General features: G+C 52.9%; 6 protein-coding genes across 6 annotated transcripts; 2 read left to right on the forward strand and 4 right to left on the reverse strand.

The window, feature by feature from the left end:
- Positions 1-2,041: 2,041 nt before the first annotated feature.
- Positions 2,042-5,074, reverse strand: Z517_02042 (uncharacterized protein; the record flags this gene model as incomplete). Its single annotated transcript, XM_013431153.1, has 2 exons — positions 2,042-4,744; positions 4,904-5,074. 2 exons carry the CDS (start codon positions 5,072-5,074, stop codon positions 2,042-2,044), a joined length of 2,874 nt encoding a protein of 957 aa, XP_013286607.1.
- Positions 5,075-6,159: 1,085 nt separating this feature from the next.
- Z517_02043 (uncharacterized protein) lies at positions 6,160-8,220 on the reverse strand (the record flags this gene model as incomplete). The annotated part of the gene is made up of 1 exon (XM_013431154.1): positions 6,160-8,220. One exon carries the CDS (start codon positions 8,218-8,220, stop codon positions 6,160-6,162), a length of 2,061 nt encoding a protein of 686 aa, XP_013286608.1.
- A 393-nt stretch (positions 8,221-8,613) lies between these two features.
- Positions 8,614-9,798, forward strand: Z517_02044 (uncharacterized protein; the record flags this gene model as incomplete). The annotated part of the gene is made up of 1 exon (XM_013431155.1): positions 8,614-9,798. The coding sequence occupies one exon, from the start codon at positions 8,614-8,616 to the stop codon at positions 9,796-9,798; it is 1,185 nt and encodes a 394-aa protein (XP_013286609.1).
- A 296-nt stretch (positions 9,799-10,094) lies between these two features.
- On the forward strand, positions 10,095-12,687 carry Z517_02045 (uncharacterized protein; the record flags this gene model as incomplete). Its single annotated transcript, XM_013431156.1, has 4 exons — positions 10,095-10,707; positions 10,772-11,496; positions 11,560-12,314; positions 12,402-12,687. The coding sequence occupies 4 exons, from the start codon at positions 10,095-10,097 to the stop codon at positions 12,685-12,687; spliced, it is 2,379 nt and encodes a 792-aa protein (XP_013286610.1).
- A 418-nt stretch (positions 12,688-13,105) lies between these two features.
- Positions 13,106-17,332, reverse strand: Z517_02046 (uncharacterized protein; the record flags this gene model as incomplete). The annotated part of the gene is made up of 1 exon (XM_013431157.1): positions 13,106-17,332. The coding sequence occupies one exon, from the start codon at positions 17,330-17,332 to the stop codon at positions 13,106-13,108; it is 4,227 nt and encodes a 1,408-aa protein (XP_013286611.1).
- A 502-nt stretch (positions 17,333-17,834) lies between these two features.
- Z517_02047 (uncharacterized protein) lies at positions 17,835-18,773 on the reverse strand (the record flags this gene model as incomplete). The annotated part of the gene is made up of 3 exons (XM_013431158.1): positions 17,835-18,083; positions 18,221-18,469; positions 18,528-18,773. 3 exons carry the CDS (start codon positions 18,771-18,773, stop codon positions 17,835-17,837), a joined length of 744 nt encoding a protein of 247 aa, XP_013286612.1.
- Between the last annotated feature and the right edge of the window lie 2,096 nt (positions 18,774-20,869).

Genomic DNA, 20,869 nt, shown 5'->3' on the forward strand with positions numbered 1-20,869 from the left:
AACCACCGCTCACAATGAGCACCGTGGGCAAGACACTCATCCCAGTCACCATGGCGACGCCCATGGACATGACGACCACTTTGATGCTCCGGCAGGGTGGCTCTGGGGTCAAAGGCCGGGAGAGAAATATGAAAAAGAAGGATGGGAGGGATTTGCGTGGGTGTTTGTGGCGAGTTGGGTCGTGGCAGTCGCAGCATATACCATGAAAGAGGATACCTCGTATGTATTACCCTTGCAATTCCTGCTTCTTTTCGTGGCCCGATTGTAGCTTGTCGGACTGTCAATGGTTATTGGTGATTGGAGGGTGGCTGAAGATCTCCTGCTGGCTGGCTCCGAGGGCGAGAAGCCATGTTCCCATTCATCTTTCTGGCTCATTGCGTGCGCCAAACCTTTTATATTGCCATGGAGAACTGACATGCTATTGTTCACATTCTAGGATACAAACATGGGCTCTGGAAGAAGCGCGACGGAGACTGGAAAAAGAAGGCTTCTATGACGACAAATAAAAGAGGCGGGCTAGAGCTCTACATACCTTGCTGGAGGTTGGAATTGTTTCAATCAATCATGAACTGGTTGCTGTTTTACGCTTGGAATTGCCCCCCATCAACTACACATCAAGTCCTACATCATGGCGTTCATGGAGTCCTGACCCTTTACAGAAGGGGGTGGTTGATAGAAGCAACACGGCACCCCCCCACCAACCTGGGTGCCAGTTTGGCTTTTCAAGTCACGGAATGAGCAAAGTGAAAGGGGCCTAGAGACCCTTCGGTAACTCGAATCCGCGGTCCATATCTGTGGCTTCAGTGACAGGGTGACCCCGTCTCTTGATATCTTGATACCGAGAGGCCCAGTCTCTACCAGGGGCTCTCAACTTGTAGGGTCATTGGGCCGTTTTAGGAATATACACACATGCAAACCAACGTACAAACATACATATGTACGTCCCTCGTACTCGGTCGGTGACTGAAACTGCCCGTGGACTGGCTGGCTGGCTGGTGGTGGTTTGTATGCTCGATACCAGATCAGATCAGATGCTCTTTCCGTTGATTTCGATCCATTCCCGCCCTTCTCATCTCCTTTCCACCACGTCCACGAAATTCACGCGCCTCCCCATGCCTTTTCTGCCACTGAGATGCGATGCGATACGATACCGCGGGCAGTGGGCACCGCGGGCACAGCGAGACAGGGATAAAGATAGTGATGTGGATATGGATATATCACACCAAGCATCTAGTCACTTCACTCACTTCACCTACTTATGCGCGCGACGCTGAACTTTTCTGCATTGTACCATTTTCTGGTCCCTACAAGACTCGTCGTCTGCTTGTGATTCTCTGTCTCTCTCTGGCATTCTATGCTTCCTGTCTGTCTATCTATCTATTCACTCTATCCGACGTACGTTCCGTCATGACAAGACGCCACGCTGCTGGCTGGCGGCTGCAGTGCTGTTCGTCCAAGTAAACCCTTTTGCTCTTCCAGATACGTAGCGCCATGCTTGACGTTTTCATGCGGCATAAATTTTCCCTTGCTCATAGCTGGCTTCGTATACGGTCCTCTCCTCCTTTCATCAAACTTGCTGACACGGGTCTCTATGCTCCCCGTTTCCCTGACATTTCACAACATTTCCTCAATTCATTTCGTGATATCATGGTACTGCGCGCTTTTGTATCGTAAAGTTGAAGCAACGTATATGACTTCTTCCAGGAAAACCGGGTCCATTCGAAACATCTGAGTCGTTCTGGACAGAAATATATAGCGAAAAATGTGCAGTGTTGCGTGCAAAACGAACCCCAGACTTAAAAAGCAATGAAGTGGTGTGTTAGCGCCCGGGAGGAATGCTGACAATCGCGCTGTCCTCCCTCAAAGGACTGGCGATACCCCATGCAACAATTTGACGATAAAATGCGCTTCTCGAGGTTGGCCGGAAGACAAGCATCGACTTGTTTATCGAAGTGTCCGAAACCTCCAATACTGGATTAGATGTTTCAGCTCCGCCGCCCCTACTCCCTTCTCTTTTCTAAAACCATAAAGAGGTCGGTAGTCACTGCAGAAACACGTCGACACCGACCTCGTTGCTCCACCCAGGCTCTAGCTCCATCTTCTTCCATGCTGAGGCAATGTTGATCTCGAGAACCCCACTTCCCTCAGGTCCGTGGTCTGCATTAAATCCAATGACATGTTGTGGCACAGCCTTTCCTTGAACCATGACCATCATGTCTTCCACCTTGCGCTGCCGAGACTGGACGTCGGATATCCAAATGCCGAGGACACCGAGCGCCTTTAATTGTACGTGTATCTTGAGTCGATGAGGGGTAGTTTCGGCATCAACCTCAGAATGGTTGAAGCTTGATTCCACAATCGCACATGCGCCTGTGAATTTGCCCAGAAGACCCAGCACAGCCACGTCGACTTCCAGATTCGAGACTGGGAGACGAAACGTGTGCACAGGGAGGGACGTCCAAACGTCGTACCCTCGCGGGGCTAACGTGCACTGAAGCAAGGTGTCTGCTCGGATCGGATCGGATGGGTGAATTGGAGCGGTGATGCGTTTTGACATATGTGAGCGGACGATCCATTTTCTACTTGAAATCTGTGTTGCTCCATCCGTCGAAGCGGGTGCATTCACGCCTGGGAACTTTGTAATGGGGAGGATGAAGCTGATCTCCGATTCGGCGATGTTGAAAACGCCCAACATCCCCGAACCGACGTCGGACCGGCCGTCGTAGACACCAATTTTCAATACCCCCTTCTCGTCGTACTTGTCGTAGACGCCCATGGTCTTGCCAACGCAGCTGGGGCGCAATATGACCGTCTGTCCTCGCGGATTAAGCGCGGTCATCTGATGAATCAAATCCACATCGTGCTCACCCGGGGTATCCGTGATATAGATAGGTCCACCAGAGACACAACGTGCCGCAGCGTGGAAACCACTGTACGGATGACTCGATTGAAACATGTCCCAATCAGGAAGAATGTTCAGATGCTGGGTAAATAGAGCATTGTGCGCATTGACAAACACGTGCCAAGCATGGGATGTCGGAACATCGGGAAAGAAATCGTCACTGTTGCGAAGGAGAATTCTTGGTGTCGTCGTGGGAAGGAAGCTGTGGAAGAGAATTTGTGGAATCATCGACATGCATGAGATAGCTTTTCCAGAAAGATGGCGTAGGTGTGCCTGGGTCCAGGCAGACTGATAGGCGTTGGTAAATGACCGTCGATCAGATGTGTTCGCCAGAAGATCAAGCGAAAATTGAACATCAGTCTTGACGCCAGTGACCCCTGAATTGGACAGGAAGCTGTAAAAGTCGTCGTACATTCTGAAGATGTCGTCCGGGTGAATGGTGAGCTTACGTCCAGCCATTGGGGTTCCGTCACGGAATGTGACCTCGAGAGTTTTATACTTCTTCGCGATAGCGCCCTCGGGAGAGATCCCGCCCCAGTATCCCATCAAGGCGTGCCAAACAGCAATGTCGCGTACCGTGGGATGAGCCTCTTTGATCTTGTCTATCGAAGATTTGAGTCCGTCAGGGAATCCTAGAGGGTTGGCCTCGAAGTCTTTCCACCCTCGATGGAACTGGTCCGTCGCCCCTTGAGTGCCGTCAAGGGACTGCCAGTTGTCGTCGATTATCAAGGTTGAGATGTAAATCTGGTGTTTCGCAAGCGAATCCAACCCTGCCATAATCTTTTCGGCGTTCAGGTCCTGCCCGAGGGAGTTCCATGTGCAGTATGCCAGGCTGTCGTACCAACTTGCCAACCACTGTGGATTTACCTGTGGTTGGTGCGACGAGGGTTCGTTGTTATTGACCAAAACAGTGTCCGAGTCAAGCGACTCCGACCTGATACTCTTTGGCAGCTGCTCCAGTCGTTCAAGGTTTTGCTGATAGGCTGCTGACTGTCGGACTAGTTTTCGCATCTCGTACATGACGGCAGCATTTGCGATTTCGAATTTCCACGCCGTGGCTGCCAGGAGCTTGAACTTGCGATCCCGCCCGGAATCATTTCTCGCTTGGACCACAATCTCGCCTTCCCGTGTTGACCCGAACTGAGTAAGGACGTCGTCGATCCCGTTGATTGCTAAGATGACAACATGAAGACCATCGCACCTCAGAAACGACAGCAATATCGCCGGTTCCGATAGATGCAGTTGATGCTCGCCATGCCGCGGGGCAAACCATGGTTCCCATATCCGTACCAATGCAAACCACCGGCAGAGTTGAGTTACTCTGCCCAAGACAAGTGATTCGATTGTGGCATTTCCTTCGGTTGGGGAAGGAATCGGGAGAGCTGACTCAATCGTATAGAGACGCGCTTCTGGCGCATCGCTTGGGGTTTTCCTAAGAATCCAACCTTCGCCGACTTCAACTGGCGATGCGCCGAGGAAGGTAGGGTCAACGGGAGGTTGTAGAATGAGTTCACCATCGCGGATGCCGAAATTGTGATAGACCCAGGACCATTCCGAATCCGGATCAACTCGATAGCGAACAGTAAACGGAACTCTTCGACCCTTGTAAGTTCTGTCGGCCGAGACGAAGGGGCTGTCGAGATCTCCAGAAAATGTGTAGCGGTAATTATCCGTCTGAGAATCGTCATAAAGAACGGCCGGAGTGGTGTCGACTAATTTGAGATCGAGTGCGTGCCAGGGAGCCTTGGTCCCAGTGTAGCTAGCGTGATCGTACCATATTGAAACCTCCCACGGCCTTTCCGGCAGTGATTTTGAGGACTCGAGAACGACTGTGAAGTTGAACTACACTAGATGTTAATGCGACAGACCCGAGGTGGAGGAATCATGTGTCAGAAGAGACGTCATAACCACGCATGTTTCGGAGCGACCCTCGAATAATATTCGCCAGGCTCTGCCCTACTGAGGACGAAACGAGTTGTGGGAAAGGAACGGGGGACTTACTTTGTCTCTTGTCGGAGGGACGACCGTAACCTGGGCCAGTGGAGGATATGTTGCCAGTTTGGCGAAAAGGGCCATTTGCGCAGGACGATAGAACTTTATCTGGGTCGGCTTCGCAGGAGGAGAGGCGTGGGAGGGAGAGGAAGAAGGAATGGCGAGATTGGAGAGCGACATGTGAAAGAAAGATGCATAGCAAGTCTAGGAAAATGATGATCCAGAGCGTACAAGTGGCGCGGCTTGGAAGGTACAGCAACGAAGAAACGGCGACGGTCGAGGGGAAAGCGATAGAGAGCCCGGGGGTACCAACTTGTGGTGAGCTTGTCGGATATGATAGAGGGACCAATAATGGCGTAAGCCCTGGATAGAGTGCTGGTGGTGCCGGACAGCCAGACGTGCGCCACAGAGCTTGATGGGACCCAGGGGTTGGTAACACGGCAATGTGGTTGGTTAGACAAGGCGGCCGGTACAAGGCCCAGCAATCGGCCAGTCGTAAAGTCGTCAGATGTATGTAGGGATGAACTCCCCAGAAACTCCGCGAGCCACTATTCAACGCGCCATGACATATTCTCGCAGCTTCTTCTCACGGCTCTCAATTCCGTCCCACAGCACCTTCGAGGAGTCTTATTCCCTGAACCAGGGGGAGGGCGGGGTGGCAGAGTGAGGGTCTCTGATTCGAGTCCGAGTGTTGGAGCGTGGGTTCGTCGGATGGCGAAGGGGAAGAACTTGCTCGGCTCTGTTTCCGAACTCGCCCTTGGTAAGCCTTTTTTCCCGTCTTGTCCTTGTTCCGTTTGACTTTGATGGGGGTGGTGAAAGAACAATTGTGAGGGTGGTTGAGTTGTTGAGCAGCGATGAACCGAGACTGAATGGACGGCGACCTTGAATCTCACCGAGTCACGTGTGATCAGACGCCCGCACATGCGCCTTTTCGAGTTTTGTATTTTACTACACCTGGCAACCTCCCGTACTTGTATACCTTGCTGAAGTTTCCTCCTTGTACACATCACTCACGACAAGTGCGCCGGGGAAAAGTCAAACGAGAACCCGTTTCTTCTCGTGGTCTGATCTTAGTGACCGCTCTGAATCCATCGCCCCAGCAGGCTCCGGTCGGGTAGCAGTACATATGCCAGTCTAGCCTTGGAATACTCGGGATCTACAGTCTATCAGAGTCCTTGTAATGGGTGCTGGCCCAATCGAATTAAAGCAGCCGCATATGATCCATCTGAACCCCTCCCTGTCTTCTCGTTTACGGACCCGGCACTTCATATTCCGTAGACATCCTTCAATTCGTCGTCTTCAGATGCTGAATCACTGCCAAGGTCCACGCCGCTATCCACAAACCCAGACTCGGTGCTGTCTGCACCCACATGTGCCCTTTCGCGTGGCAGCTGGTGCACCAGATACTCCACCGGCGCCCGTTGCTTTTTGCTCATCACTTCCTTCATGTGTTCCTGCACGACCGGCAAGATCTTCGCTGCTTTGGCGATCGTCTCTATTGTCCGGTGATTTAGTGCCTTGATGCTCATGGTCACTGGCTGATAATACTCCTGCTCCGCTAGCCACTTGCCTTCAATCTCGCTCTTTTCTCTTGAAAACTCGCCGCTCGCCGTGATCTCAGAGCCCTTGCGTTCCACTAACCACGAGCAAACCATCTCTAAACCACCCGGACGTATCTCCAAGACGGCATACTCGGGAAAGAGCCATCTATCCGAACACGCGGCCTGGTTCCCAGACGGTACACTGGTAATCTCCATTACAATGTGCTTGATGAAGGGCTCAGGTCGAGCGGGGGGAGGTGGTGGTGGCGGCTGCGGCTGAGGATGATACCCAATGTAGCCTCCCATTGGGGCCCCACGCCCAACTGGTGGCGGCGCATGTGGAAATGTGTGCATCACTCCTGGTAATGTGTTAGATCCGAGTGGTGGACCTGCAGGAGGAGGACCACGGGAAGCATTATTCGGATGCTGACGTGGCTGTGACGGTGGAGGATTGTACGTTGATGATCGCCCGGGTGCTGCTGCAGGAGAGGGAGTTGACGGCAGTCCTAGAGGTGCAGGACTCGGAGCAGTAGGTTGGGGCTCCAAGGCCGGTTGCCTTGGGGGTTCTGCAATCGTCGGCGTGGACGGCGGCTGGCTTGGTGGCCGCGCTTCGCTTTTGGAAAGCCGCTCTACCTCCTGCCGCCGGATTACTTCATTAAATTCGTCGATGTGAGCCTGGAACTCTTTTAATTGTTCAGGTGAAGCCATTGAAGTTGCCACAATCTTCATCAGCTCCTTCAACTGGGGATCAGACGCTGCTCGTGCGGCCAGCATTTGTATAACTGGATCTGTCGTGCTGCTTCTCCCTCCTGAAGGTGGATTGGGCTTTGAGTCCGGACGCGGCGTCTGAGATTGTTCATGTGGGGGTTGGGCTGGCGGTGTGTGTGATGGGAATGCAGCAGGACTGGGTCTTGACTCCTTCTCTTGTTTGAACTGGATCGGAGGAGGCCCCTTATTGGAAGGGGACGGAGCTGCCGAGGGCGGAGTATCTGTAAGCGGGGCCAGAGGATTGAAGGCTGGATGCGCAGCTGACGTGGATGGCGATGGTGACACAGAAGATGGAGGTGGATGCGGTCGTTGAGCCTGGTTATACGGAGCAACAGGAGGATAACTGGGATATGCAGAAGCAGATGGTGGCGGTGGAGGCGGAGGAGGAGCCATGTGCTTGATGGTATGTTGATTTGGATGGCGTGGGAATGGCGGAGGAGCCGCCGGATCGCGAACTGTGTAGAAAACCACATCAAATGTGTGAGGCTCAATCGTCACAGTTGCAGCACCCAGCCTTTGCATCGTTTTGGCATCGGGGTTATTGGGGGGAGCCTCGATCACACCCTTCCGCTTGACAGGTTTGACCCAGTATTTTTGAAATATCCCGTTGTAAAGCCACTGCATACGAGAACGGTGTAGGGATGAGGCAAGGACTGCGCTCTCCGCAATCGATTGATATTCATGCACAGACAGACCGGAGGGTTGTTTCTGTTTTGCCGTAGGGAGCGGCTGGTTCGCATCAATGCGAGAGGGCAAGGCATCTTCCGCGACGGAAATCGAGGGAGATGACCGTGCAACCGAGACTGGAGTCTGAACCCGAACGAGACTGGCTCTTTTCTTGTACGGCCGCTTCTGGCGGGGTTCTGAGGCGACAGCGGAGGGTTGTCTGCGCGGAGTGGGAGTGGCCGCGGATACAGGAGCAGAAGGTCGCGCAGGCGAGGACACTCTTCGTTTTGAGATCAGGTCTCGTCTGTCACGGGCGGGCAGAACCCGTTTCTGAGGAGTGACCTCGGCCATGAGGTGATTGAAAGACGACCTGTAGGCCGATAAACTCTTGTGGCTGGTTCAGATGGGAAACAGTGGAGGAAGCATGAACGGCGGCGCATGTGCATCAGGAAGAATTACACAACGTTGCCGCAACTGGAGGAAGGTTTGCCGGGCCTTCTTCGCTCCCCGCGGCCCGCAGCCGCAACCGCAATTTCATCTTCAGCCTCAGCCTCGACTGGAGATAGGAGTAATCTTCAGTCATTGATAGCAAAGCCCCAGCAGTGTCTGACCACTCCCACGTATCTGATCTCCATGTGCCATCGCTACCTGGAACAGCAAGCTTTCACGATGAATGTGTGAAATTGACCTGTTGCACCCCTTACTCCTTTCCGCTCAACCCCGATCGCCCTAGTTTGTATTGCAATGGCCTTCGACAGTTTCTTCCGCCGAGCCTTCTGGGGTCTGGCTGGGTGTGGATTGATCTATGCAGTAGCTATGGGTGCTTTGACCTTGCCGGTGGTCCAGCGCAATGCCACCTACGTCCACAAATTCAATCCCACCTATTTTCAAGATCTGAACAATACTGAGCAATTTGGTTTCCTCCATCACCAAGTTCAACCCTTCACCGTCACCACCCCTGACAATGTGACTTTGTTTGCCTGGCATATCCTCCCTACACATCTCTACTCCAAGCACGAGAAAGCCTTAACTGAGCAGGCAGATTTCGGCCTAAAGCCCTGGGAGATCGCTTCCAAAAGCGTTGGTCTTCAACTTCTTCTCAATGATCCGACTGCAGTTGTTGTTTTAGCCTGTCATGGAAATGCTGGTCACCTCGCCTCCAATTACCGCCCTTCCGCATATCAGCAGATGCTGGGTGTGTCGACCCCAGAGAAACCGGTCCATGTGATAGCCTTCGACTACCGCGGATTCGGCCTGAGCACGGGTAGTCCCACGGAGGAGGGTGTTATCCAGGACGCTGTATCATTACTGTCTACTCTAACTGGAGAGTCCGACAATGTCAAGGATCGACGCAAAACAGACCACCAGCATGTGGACCCTGCCCAAGTGGTCTTGGTTGGACAGTCCATGGGCACGTTTATTTCGACGGCCACCTATTACGAATGGGTGATAAAACTAGGCAGGGCACCGCCAAAGGGCTTAATTACCATCGCCAGCTTTACTTCATTGCCCAATCTACTCGAGTCCTACTCGTTTAAAGGCCTTACACCTCCGATTCTATCTCCGTTGATGGCATATCCTCGAGTGCAAGATTGGTTGCGTTCCCACATTCTCGACAAATGGGACGCGAGCTCTAGGCTGGTGGAATTAGCAAAGACGCCCGAGGTCCAGCTCAATCTGGTCATGCTACACGCTCGCAACGACTACGAGATCCCGTGGCAGGAAGGTCGCGCGAACTGGGAACACGTATTGGACTCTGCAACCAACGGCCTAGTCGACTTTCCTCGCAACCTTGATCGAGAAGAATGGAAGAGCAAGGACGGTAGAAAGCACCTACGGTGGGAAAGGATTCGACACGGAGGGCATAATAGAATTCAGACAAGCGAACAGGTTCGGCTGGCGATATTGCGACTGATAGAAGGCGAATAGACCAGGCTGCTAGGACAGATGAAAGCATTGCAAGTCGAATACCCCGTAGACCTTTTTGTTTTTGGATGCTCGTGCTGACAAGGGTTCAGCGGTGAGTCGATGGCAAATATAAGAGGCACAACCTGACGAGAAATAGCGTTGAGGAGCAATTCACTACTGGGTCAAAGGCATCCTCGGGGCCTCCTTATGTATAATGGCTAATTTCTGATTTCTTCATTCCTTCACCTTGGTTTCACTTCCCTGTTTTCTTGAGGCCCTTCGCTGAGCTGTTGACCCTAGCTCCCCCTTCAGTCGACATGGCTCTTGGTAGCCTTGCTGAGACCTTCTCTGACACTGAGTCTCTTCTCTCTGATCCACCCACAGATCTCGACGATATGTATTTTGCAGGTGGACAGGATCTGAAGAGAATACCTCCTGCTGCCCACAGACAATGCTTGAAGCGCAGTTTCAATTCACGCTCATACCTTGCTGACGATCCCGTTGGCGACTCTTACGGGATGGATGGTGACTGGCATCCTCCCAGGCAGCCGAGACGTTCTTCTCGTGTCCGCAGCCAGTTCGAAGGTGTGCCCAATGAAGTCAGTATTGTGAGAGCTGGAAGTGTGAGGTTGCCGCTGACCATCGGGCAGATCCTCAACAAGATTGTGACCTTCCTCCCGGATGATCAGGATCTCCACAACTTGATGCTCACCTGCACGACCTTTGCGTACGCTTTGACATCTTCCCGGTCGGCAATCTGGCGTCAACGGTTCAACTCGGTCTTCGACTGGCCATTCATCGTCGACATGACAGATTTTGCTTCGGCCTATCAGTTACGGAAATTTGTCCTCCAGCATTTCGTCGAGTTCACCGACCCGGACGATGAGAGATTGCAGATCCAATTGGAGGTCTTGAGAGATATGCTCCTGGGTATGTCCAATGGCATTCATTATCTAGATACACAATGCCTCGAAGCTGATCGTCTCCCACACAGAGTCCTACAATCAGCAGTCCAAGCTCCTCCCTAGACCATTGACCTCTCGCAACCTCGCAGCATTTGCGTCAGAAAACTCTCCATGGGCACGAATATTTCTGTCCTGTCCGTTCTTCCCCAGCCGCGGCGACCGATACGGCCAAGCACATTCCCTCTTTGACTCGATCCAGGTTGTGTTATCCCATCTGCTATTGTCACCGGCTTTCCGCATGGCATCCACTGTGAGATCATCCAGGACGAACTATGACCTAGCCATTGTGTACAATTGGGGAAGCCCATTGACTCTTCTGTATCCGAGAGAGAAGGGGAAGGGGAAGGACAAAGGAGAAGAGAATAAAAACTCGACACGAAACAGGACACGCAATAAACGACACAGCGGCAGGCTACACAGACTACGTCAAACTGGCAGGCCGACGTATAAACTCGACACCCGTTCTCTGCTCCACATTCGCAACTTCTGGCACCGTCACCTTATCCATACCGCGAAAGGGTCCGGGGCGAGGGACACTCTCACCGAGAATACCTATGCGAAAATGGCACGAGAGCTGATGCGTCAGGGAATCACTCCGAAGCCGTGGGATAGGCCGCTCGCCGACGACTCATTGCTACAGATTCCCACCGAGTGGTACGGACACTATTCCACACTGGCCATTTGGCCGAGGAAGCGGCTGGAGCTTGAAGAGGTCCAAAGCCTGGCGGAAGACTGGCACGAGGTTGATCCCATGGTAAGTACCATCCCCACACAAAGGCACAGACAGATAGACAGAGACTGATTGCGTCGGGTGAAGAAACTCGACTTTGCCATCTCGGCGGACAACCAAGTCGACGGCTTCTGGTCGCCCATCTTCAAGAGCGTACCGGCTTTTCAAAAGTCACTCCCCGACCTCAGCCAATGCGTCTTCATCCGCGGCCTCGCTCCTTTTGTCCAGCTATCGCCCCCGAGCAATTCTGCGAGGGCATCCGACCCGGCGGAATCGCAGTCCACACTCACGCTGCCGGCCGCGCCACAACTGTCCAAATATCACCCTTACTTGGCCCTTCGTCTCCGTGGCGTCGTCCACTCCATCCCTGCCCAAGCTCTTACAGACGACGACGAGGACGATGACAACGACACGAATCAAGACCCCGGTCTACCGGGATTCAAGCGCGTCGTGATGATCCTCTTCAAGCCCAGCAAACGCTACTTGATCCAAGTCCTCGAGCACGCCGAGGGAGAGTACGGCGAGACATACGCGACAGCGCTGACGGCGCAGATGGCGCAAGGTAATAATAACAACAACACCAGCCCTGGCCCTGGCCTTGACCCCGCGCCCGCGCTCGCGCTCGACAACGCCGCCGAGATCGACGCGCGGCTCGACGAGTACCTGCGCACGAAACTCGTCTCGAACCCTTTGTGGCGCGACGGGGCCAACTTTGACAGGGACGCGGTCGAGGAGATGGAGGAAAAGTTCCGCCTCAGCGAGTACCTGGAGTGGAACGACATTGACTACGCCTACGCGTACGAAGGCGCACTGCTTCCCGGCGGGAAGATTATGTTGGGGAAGTACGTTTAGTCCTCCTCCTCCTCCTCCTCCTCCTCTAGAGGGATATTCATTATCCCAGTTCTGCTAACGCCATTTCTTTATGATAGGTGGTGGCGCATCACCATTCTCGGCGACGGCGAGGGGTTGGAGTGGAGCGACAGACTGGGCGACCTGGATGAGGTTGCCGCCGGAGAAGGACAAGGGCTCGACCACCCCAGCGACGGAGACGCCATGGACCTGGACCTAGATCCCGTCACAGGCATGGGAGGTGGCAGTGGCAATTCCGGCAACACGCACCAGCAAGGCGCATCGAGCGAGGCTGGCCGTGAGACAGGAGATGCGAGTCTCCACAAGAACCGCGAGCGCGGACCATTTGTTTTCTGGTGTCGATGAACCACTTACTTTTTTCTACAAATTGGTACAGAGAATAGAAACGGGGAGGGCGACGGCGCCTCCTCATTTTACCTACGTACATAGCGAGCTACACAGGTATGGCACATGCTTTTACCTTCCATGTGTCTCCCCAAGGGATGCAGACGATCTGGTTTGATCTGAGGATATTGGGATAGTCAATCAATCAATCAATATAATGCTCGAAGCTACTCCTTGGGTTTGAACATTCATCTAACATCTATCAAGGTCCTGAATACCCACGTCTCTCAGGTCACTTCGTCCTCGCCGGTGCTGGACTCTGCAATAACCAGCTTTCAGGGTGGATGGAATACGTTGCACCTTCAAGTGTCTACCTGTGTCAGAAGGCGGCGCAAGATTGATAAACCAGAGTTTCCGTCTCTCAGCCTCGCATTCTCTCTCAACTTGTGTCAAACCTCGTTTCCGCAGCCTCAGCCCGCAAGAACCTTCCCACTTCCGTATTTGCAGGCTGGTGATCAGCAAGTGCCTCCAGCGCCGACTCGTCACGTCGCTTGGCTCGGCCAAATAAACACGACCAGAGATCTTCCTTGTCCACTATCTCCCCACCCGACTTGCCCGAGGCAAGTAGCCGACTGAGGTTGGCGGCTTGTAGCTCCAGAGAGTTGGCGGCATCGATTGCATTCTCTTGAAGAGTCTTGTTCAGATGGGGTGTATTTCTGCCCGACTGGGAGGCCGAAGAGGCATCGGTTTCGTTCTTGCTCTTCATGTGTGCCAGTCGCCGCGCCACACTGATTTCGTAGATGGACTCTTCAACTGTATCGGCGATAAGGTACATCCATACTGTCGTCGACCGGTGTTGTCCGATACGATGCACTCGCGCAATTGCTTGCAGCTCGATCGCCGTGTTTATCAACGGCTCGCAGAGAAAGACATGACTCGCAACTACAAGATTCAAGCCAGCGGAATGCGCCTTCGCATGAAGCAGAAAACACTCAATGGCCGGGTCCGATTTGAATTTTTCAGTGCCGTTCTTGCCATCAATACGGGTCGATGAGATTTTGTATGCTGAAAATGCCCGAGCGAGCACGTCAATGAACTCGCGATATTGTGAGAAGATAATAGATTTGGAGCCGGGGTCATGCTCACGGAGCCAGAGCAGATGACGGCAGAGGAAATCAATCTTACTACCAAAACTGGGACCTTGAATGTCAATGTTCTTGATCTGATTCAACATGGTCGTGCTGATGTCGGAGTAGATCGACTGGTCATGATGGTGGTCCGTGTTCGACAACGTCGACGCAAAGGTGGAGCTGGACGGAGATTCAGCTTGCACAGCTATCTCGGCGGGTTTGTAGGTAATGTCATGAAAGCTGTTCGGAAGCAACCTGGTCTTACACACGGGGCAATTGTGGTGTTGACTGACCCATAGGATCAAACAGCTTTTGCACGTCAGATGCCCACAATTGGTCATGGCACCAACCTCGAAGCTGTCAGTGCAAATGACGCAGATCCGAGGCCCTGTCGACTTGGACTCTGTCTTCATGTGCATCAGATATCGAAGTTTGGCAGAACCGGAGGCAATTCTCTGTTGTAGTTTGGCTTCCTCGGCCACAAACTCTTGATAGTGTGGTTCGAACAGAGGCTTTCCCACGTTCTCTTCCTGGTACGGTGCGACAGTGTCCGAGATCTTTTGAAGGGCGCGGTAATATTCCAGCCGGCTGTTCATCGTATCACGGAAATGGTTCACCTCCTGCTCAAGACTGTTCAAAGCTTTCGTTTGTGCCGAATTGAGTTGCTGGACATGTTTCAGGATACGCTCCAGGATTGCCAGTTCCTGGCTCGCACGAGTCTGATTGTTCCCTTCTTGCCACTGCAAAGAAGATGCCATCTGCCTGATTTCGGCCATGATCCCGCGTAGACAGCCCAACTTACTGACCTTGACACGCGTTTGCTCACGCTGGGCAAGCAAATTCAGCATCAAGCTAGGTGCAGGGCCTTCCCCTTCCTTGGCGATCCGGTAGAACTGCTTCATTTCCTGTCTAATGAGCAGGTTTTGTTGACCGTTGATGGCTTCAGAACGGTCGGCGAACAGGGCTCTGAGTGCTTCCATGTATGCGTACATCTCGTCTTGGTGCTTGGTCGAACTCTCGTATTCATCACCTTGGAGTTCGATGCCTTCATCCTCGTCGATAAGGGCCTGGCTCAAGAAGTCCGCCATCTTCTGCCGCAATTCATGAAATTGCGCTGCTTGGGCATCCATCGCTTTGCAATAGTGATGCAGTTTCTCGAAAATCCTCCTGCTTTCAATCCCGCCATACCCCGAGGGCTCGGTCATAGGTGGTATCTGCGTCACCCCGCTTGCCAAGTTGGACCTGACTGTGGTAATCATCTTGTTCACATGACTCGTCGCCTCTGTCAGCAGCTCTCCACGGATTGACTTTGCCTCTTCATATGCCGCCGTCTCCTGTTTCTCCAGTTGCTGGTAATCCTCACTTTCCGGAGAATAGTTGGATTTGAGTTGAAAATACGCATTTGCCATGAAGAAAATAGCAATGTGCTGAACCTCCAAAGCAGATCGTAGTCGAGCCCTCAAAGTCGTCAGCCTTGGGTTCGATTCTTCGTCGTCTTTTTGCTCCTTCTTGGCATCCGATAACTGTCGCTCGTCTTCGTATTGTTTGCGGCACTCCGTTACAATACCAACAGATTCGTCATAAACTCCCTTCCATATCCGAAGGGCTTCATCGGTGTCTTTGGCGTTCTCTTTTAATTGCCCTCTCCGGATCTGTGCGATCAATTTATTTCGCTGCGCGGTGCGAAGCTGACTTTCATGCTGATCTATCATCACATCCAGCACTTGTTCAACCGTCCGAAGGGGACCGTTCGTGTTTCGACCCAACGCACGCCTATTCCGACCTCCAACCTCGGGATGGAGACATGTCTGTCGTAGACGAGTAAGCCAGGTCCGCATCGTCTCTACCGTAGCGGGGGAGTCTGGATCCCAGTCGTCTTCCAAAGGAGCGCCCGTCCGATCGAGACCACAATCCTCACAGAACTCCTGGAAAAGCTGGGCATAATGTTGTTCTTCGATGGCGGTAAAGGGGATTGTGATGGTATGTCGGCTTTGCGGTGGTAGTCGCAGATCCTCACGTACGAATTCCTTGGAGTGCCTCATGGCAATCTCTCCCAACATGTCCCGGAAGAGAGGGCGGTGGTAATTGATGAGATAGTCCCACAGCCGCGGTGATCGACACCACGGCTCGTATCGAAGGAAGAGCAGGAGGCCAAACAAGTCTCGGTGTCCTTTCCGAAGAGGGGTTCCCGTGACTGCCCAAGCGTTGTGCCGTGGGATGAGGCGAGCCACTGTGGCCGCGGAAGACACACCACTTTCAACCATCTGAGCCTCATCTAGGCAGACACGCCACCAGGAGATCTGAGTCAAAGGGCTTTTTGGCGTTTCCTCTCGTTTGTAGCGCAGATTTCGATCTGGCTTCTCAGCGACGTAATGAACCTCCTTCGCTATGACATTGTAGGTCGTCAGCACCACGTCTTGGTTGAGAAGTTGTTCGATAAGCTTCTCCCCTGATTTCCTGTAGCTGCTAACTCCCGTGTAATGGAAAACACTCAGTGAGGGAGCGTGATTCTGAAGCTCGTCCTTCCACTGCTCAAGAATCGATGGGGGTGTGATGATCAAGGTTGCAGGAGACGGTTTCAACCCCGGAAGATTAGGTGTCCAGGCTGTTCTAGGATGCAGGCAGATTAGAGCAATGATTTCCAGCGTCTTTCCTAAACCCATCTCATCTGCTAGAATCCCGCCTTGGACGGACGCAAAATATTCCTCGACCGCAGATAGGTCTGTCGTAGTAACTCCCAATGTATGGTTGACATAGCAAGTCCCATTGTGCACTGTTTCAAATTTTTCAAACCCCCTTGGAAGTCGGCTCTCGGACGATTTAGACAGCAGCTCAAGTTCACCGTTCGTTTGCACAGCCATACCTTCTCTTGAAAGGAGCCACCGAACAGCACGTCTCTGGAAGGGGTACAATTGTGAGTCCAGGTGTGGGATCCGAATGTCTGCAGAGTTGGCATCTGACTTCTCGGGAACGTGAACATTGTCATAAAACTGACGAGGGTTCCAGGGTTCGAGCGCAGGCTCGTTGGGTTCTGTGGGTGGCAGATAACGCCCAAGCATGTCAAGTAATACTGGGTCGACCTTCTCTCGAACAACGGCAGTATTTTCCCACAGAATGCAGACTTGGATGCAGACCTCGTGACCCACGGGCTGCACCACGGCATACGCACAAGCGAGTGGCAGCGCCGCGGGATGTTTGTATCTCACCGCCGACTCCAACTTTTGAACGTCTTCGAGGATCTGCAGATCCCTCGGTGACAGACCATCAATCGAGATGTACTTCCCGATCCTGCCTCGCCCAACAGAGAATCGAATAACATGGCGGCTCTTCGACTTGGTCACCTCCAGCACAGTAATTTCCAGAGCAGAGTCATCGGAAGTCCGGTCGAAAAGGTCAGGGTTGGGCGTAGAGGCTCTCAGGTGCGCTTGGGCAACTACAACGTACTCGGAAAATGGGGCTGCGGGGGAAATTGAGGGTGCATCGAAAGTTGGCGAGACCTTGCGTCTTTTCGGGGCAGGCCCGTCGAGAGCCTCCATTGTCGGGTCCTCGAAAAAAATGAAAACAACAAAACGCCGAATACAAACAAAAGGTAGTGGATGAAGTGAGGCTGCAGTTGTTCAAGTGACGGTTGTGGCAATGGCGCGAGGCGTCCTTTTCGAGTTTATCGATAAGCGGTCACGTGGGAGGGGGCTGCCTGGGCCACTTGTGGGTGACTCAGCAAGGGTCCTTTGGATAACTTCGAATCCCCGGGGATAACGAGCTCCGCCCATGGCGCATTTGAATGGGCCGTATATCCTCGATACCTACAAGTATCGAGTACTTGCCAGCGACCATGCCACTCCATGCTCCTATGGAAAGTCTATATCGTGTCAATTCGTGTGAACGTATCAAGTGCCAGCGCACCATTTGTTCCAAGATTAGCTGGGACGAAGAGCTGTCTTCGTCACCTACGCTGCCTGATTCAGCCTCAGGCTCCAGCCCCGGCAGCCTACTGTGTCCACCGTGTTCTGTCGTACTCACACCCAATCGCAACCAATTTCAACGGGGTGGCGACTTTTGCCGTCGAGGTACGTTCGCTGCCTCTGCCTCTGTGTCCTCGTCGGCCGTTCCGCCATCCTTGCACTTGCTCTCGAGCGTCTCAATGTGCTTCAGCAGCGATTGGTTGAAGTCTCGAAGCATCACAATCTCGTCGGATTGCGACTTGACCCTCGCCCTCAACTGCTCGAGCTTGGCCTCGCTGCGCAATCGGTGATTCCGCTGCGCTTTTCGGTTCTGTTCTTTCCTCCTCTGTATATACGAATTGGCTTAGCCGAAATGAGCCCCTGGTGGTAGAGGGAGGTAGAAGTGATATGTGGACTGAAATGCGAAAATGCGACTAGGTCCACGCTACCGGTGGCTTTTTTTTTCTTCTTCTCGAAACTGACCTCTTTCTTATCCTTTTCACAGTTCTTGCACGGAAGATGTGGCGGGTTGCATCGACCCTGGCCCGGACACTCCGTCTCTGTATCAGGACCTCCCTGGACAGCAGAGTTGGTGCGCGCTAGTTGCAAAGCATCACTCGGACTCCCCGGCGCCTCGGGTGCGAAATCGAGGGGTGAGTCAAGGGGAGAGAAGTCGTCTGTGAAGCTGAGGGCTCTGTTGTTCGACACAAAGGGAGACGTTATTTGACTGAACTATGAGGTTTGTCAGGAACGGGCCTTGGTGTAGGCTCGATGCCGCGATCCACCTTACATCTGAGAAGTCGGTGCATATATCCATGGCCATGTCGTAGTAGTCCAAAGACTCCCAGTACTGACCCGGTATGTAGAAATAAGGATTGTCCGCCGGCCGCTGATATTGCTGGGTCGCTTGATTCTGGGGTTGTGATGGGCCTTGCGGCGTAGCCAGACTGCTCGCATGGAAGACGGAGATGAAGCTAGCCATTCCATGAGCACCCTGAGGAGCCTGCGCCCGTGGTCTGGCTGATCTTTCTTTCATTTTAGTGAGCAAGGCGCTGCTGCAAGCTCGCTGCTGTTAGTCATAGGATAAAAGTAATGAAGATTGGAAAGTGCATACCCAACCAGCAAGGCGTAGTGGGATGTTTATGTGGTCAAGTGATGAACGCGCGCGTACACAGGGACGGGTGCTGTAGAGGGTTCACTTGAGCAACCTGTGCGATGAAGAATGTTGGGAGACACTTTAGAAAGACTGCGTAGCAGAGACTCTTCTCGCAGAGACTCGAGAAGAGGAGGACGACAAGCCAGCCAAAGAGAAACTAAAAAGGACGAGGACAACCAAGTGTGGCTTGCGTCTCGGCGCTTGTCGCTCCAGGGTGGGCAGAGACGGCGTATCTCGAAAAGGAAATGGGAAAGGATGATTTTCAAGATTGTACCTGTCCAAGGAGTGTCGCAATACAACCGGGTTCGTGGGACAAAGTGATTAGTTAAGACATGCAGCGGACGAGCATGAGGCATGAGGTGCGAAGCACGAGCTTATGGCTCCTACGAAGACTCATTTCCCCTCGCAAGGCAAAGGCTATGCGTTTCCTCGTTGGAGCTACGCACTGAGAATGCAATTCGCAAACTCTACAAGGCAAAAGGTCGAGATTGGGTGGAGTGGAGCCACGTGGAGCGGCAGGTTGTCCTTATACACGTTTGGGTTTCCCTCTGCGCGACTGTTGTCAGAGTTCCAGGGCTGAAACGGGGTCCTTATCCAAAGTAATTCGGGGTTCTCCCAGTGGCATATGGATTCATGAAAGCGACGAGTCAAACCGCGAGGCAGGCCACCGATTGGATCAGGCGTCCTATGCCCGAATCGTTTTCCCGTGTCCTCGAGGTTTGGCACCAGCCGGTGATGACCCGGGGGAGGCATGGAATGGAGCGAAGGATATGCATTTCAGAGGATCCTCCTGAAGCTCATGGCTAGCTCCGTGGTCCCTTGTTCAGGCGAGTACTCAGACGGAGTACTTGGAGGCAGGGACGAGAACACGGCAGTACGTCGCTTAATGTGGAGGGTCTCAACGGTACCCTAGAAATCCACACCATGCCTTTCTATTGGTTTGTTCAGCAATTTACTGGGCCACTAGTGGATCCTCGGTCCTATCAAATGTGGCGGTCAAACCAGAGGCAAGCTCTGCAGCAATCTCTCACGGTTCCGTTTCCCAGTATACGCATAGATGGGAACGTAGCGCCCGGGGTCAGAGTCCCTTATTCGTAGCTCTTCGTCGACCAAAGTGAGGGGCCGTTTTCAAATCATGCAGGTGTGCCTGGCATGAGTGATCCACACATCTCTTCCCCCTCGAAAGAGGAATGTGTACTTCTTATGGCGAATATGAACTGATGGCTGGACTTGCGGTGCCCACAAGGTATTCTGGTGGATTCAAGGGAGGGGAATATTGGATCTTCAGGTCGGCCAAGGAAAGTTGTAAGGCGCAACAGCTATGTTATGCCACGCCATGCCGTCTAGTTGGAGCACATGTGGTGATATCATGACTTTCCTCTCCAAAAAACCCACCCATCACTACGCGTGGAGCCCGACGGGAATGCCTGACAGCCATGTCTGCGATTGCTTAAACCCCTCGAAAGGGTCTCTCTCCGAAATGAGTCAGCCCGTCGCTTAGGATAAGTCAGCAAAGCCCCGACCGCCTTAAATCCAACCCCCTTTTTGTACAGAACGGAATAAGAGTCACGTGGTCAAATGGTGAGTTGAGGATAGTCTATAGAGGTATTTGGTTTCACGTTTGGCAGAGGAAAAGGGACGGCTAACAGAGTTGGAAGAATGATAATAAAAGCGTGCAGCTCGGGTCAGAACTGAGGTGGCTACAAGACTCCTCAAGCGCTCTCTGTTTGCAACTCCACGGATTACGAAAGCAGGTTGCTGCTGTGAGACCCAATGAGACGCTTCCTACCAGAGTATGCCGTTCGGAGATCCGCCTTCTTCAACTTTTGTATACTGCCGAGCAGGTGCGGGTGTGGCAAGAGAGAACCAAGGCAGTATCTGTTGTTACATCAATTTGCATGGCACCAATGATGAGAGGGTGCTTGTCCTGACAACCAACTCGACAGAGCTCGAGTATTGCTGGCGGTGCTCGCTGA

Source organism: Fonsecaea pedrosoi (genome assembly GCF_000835455.1).
Source record: "Fonsecaea pedrosoi CBS 271.37 unplaced genomic scaffold supercont1.2, whole genome shotgun sequence".
Classification (NCBI taxonomy): Eukaryota; Fungi; Ascomycota; class Eurotiomycetes; order Chaetothyriales; family Herpotrichiellaceae; genus Fonsecaea; species Fonsecaea pedrosoi.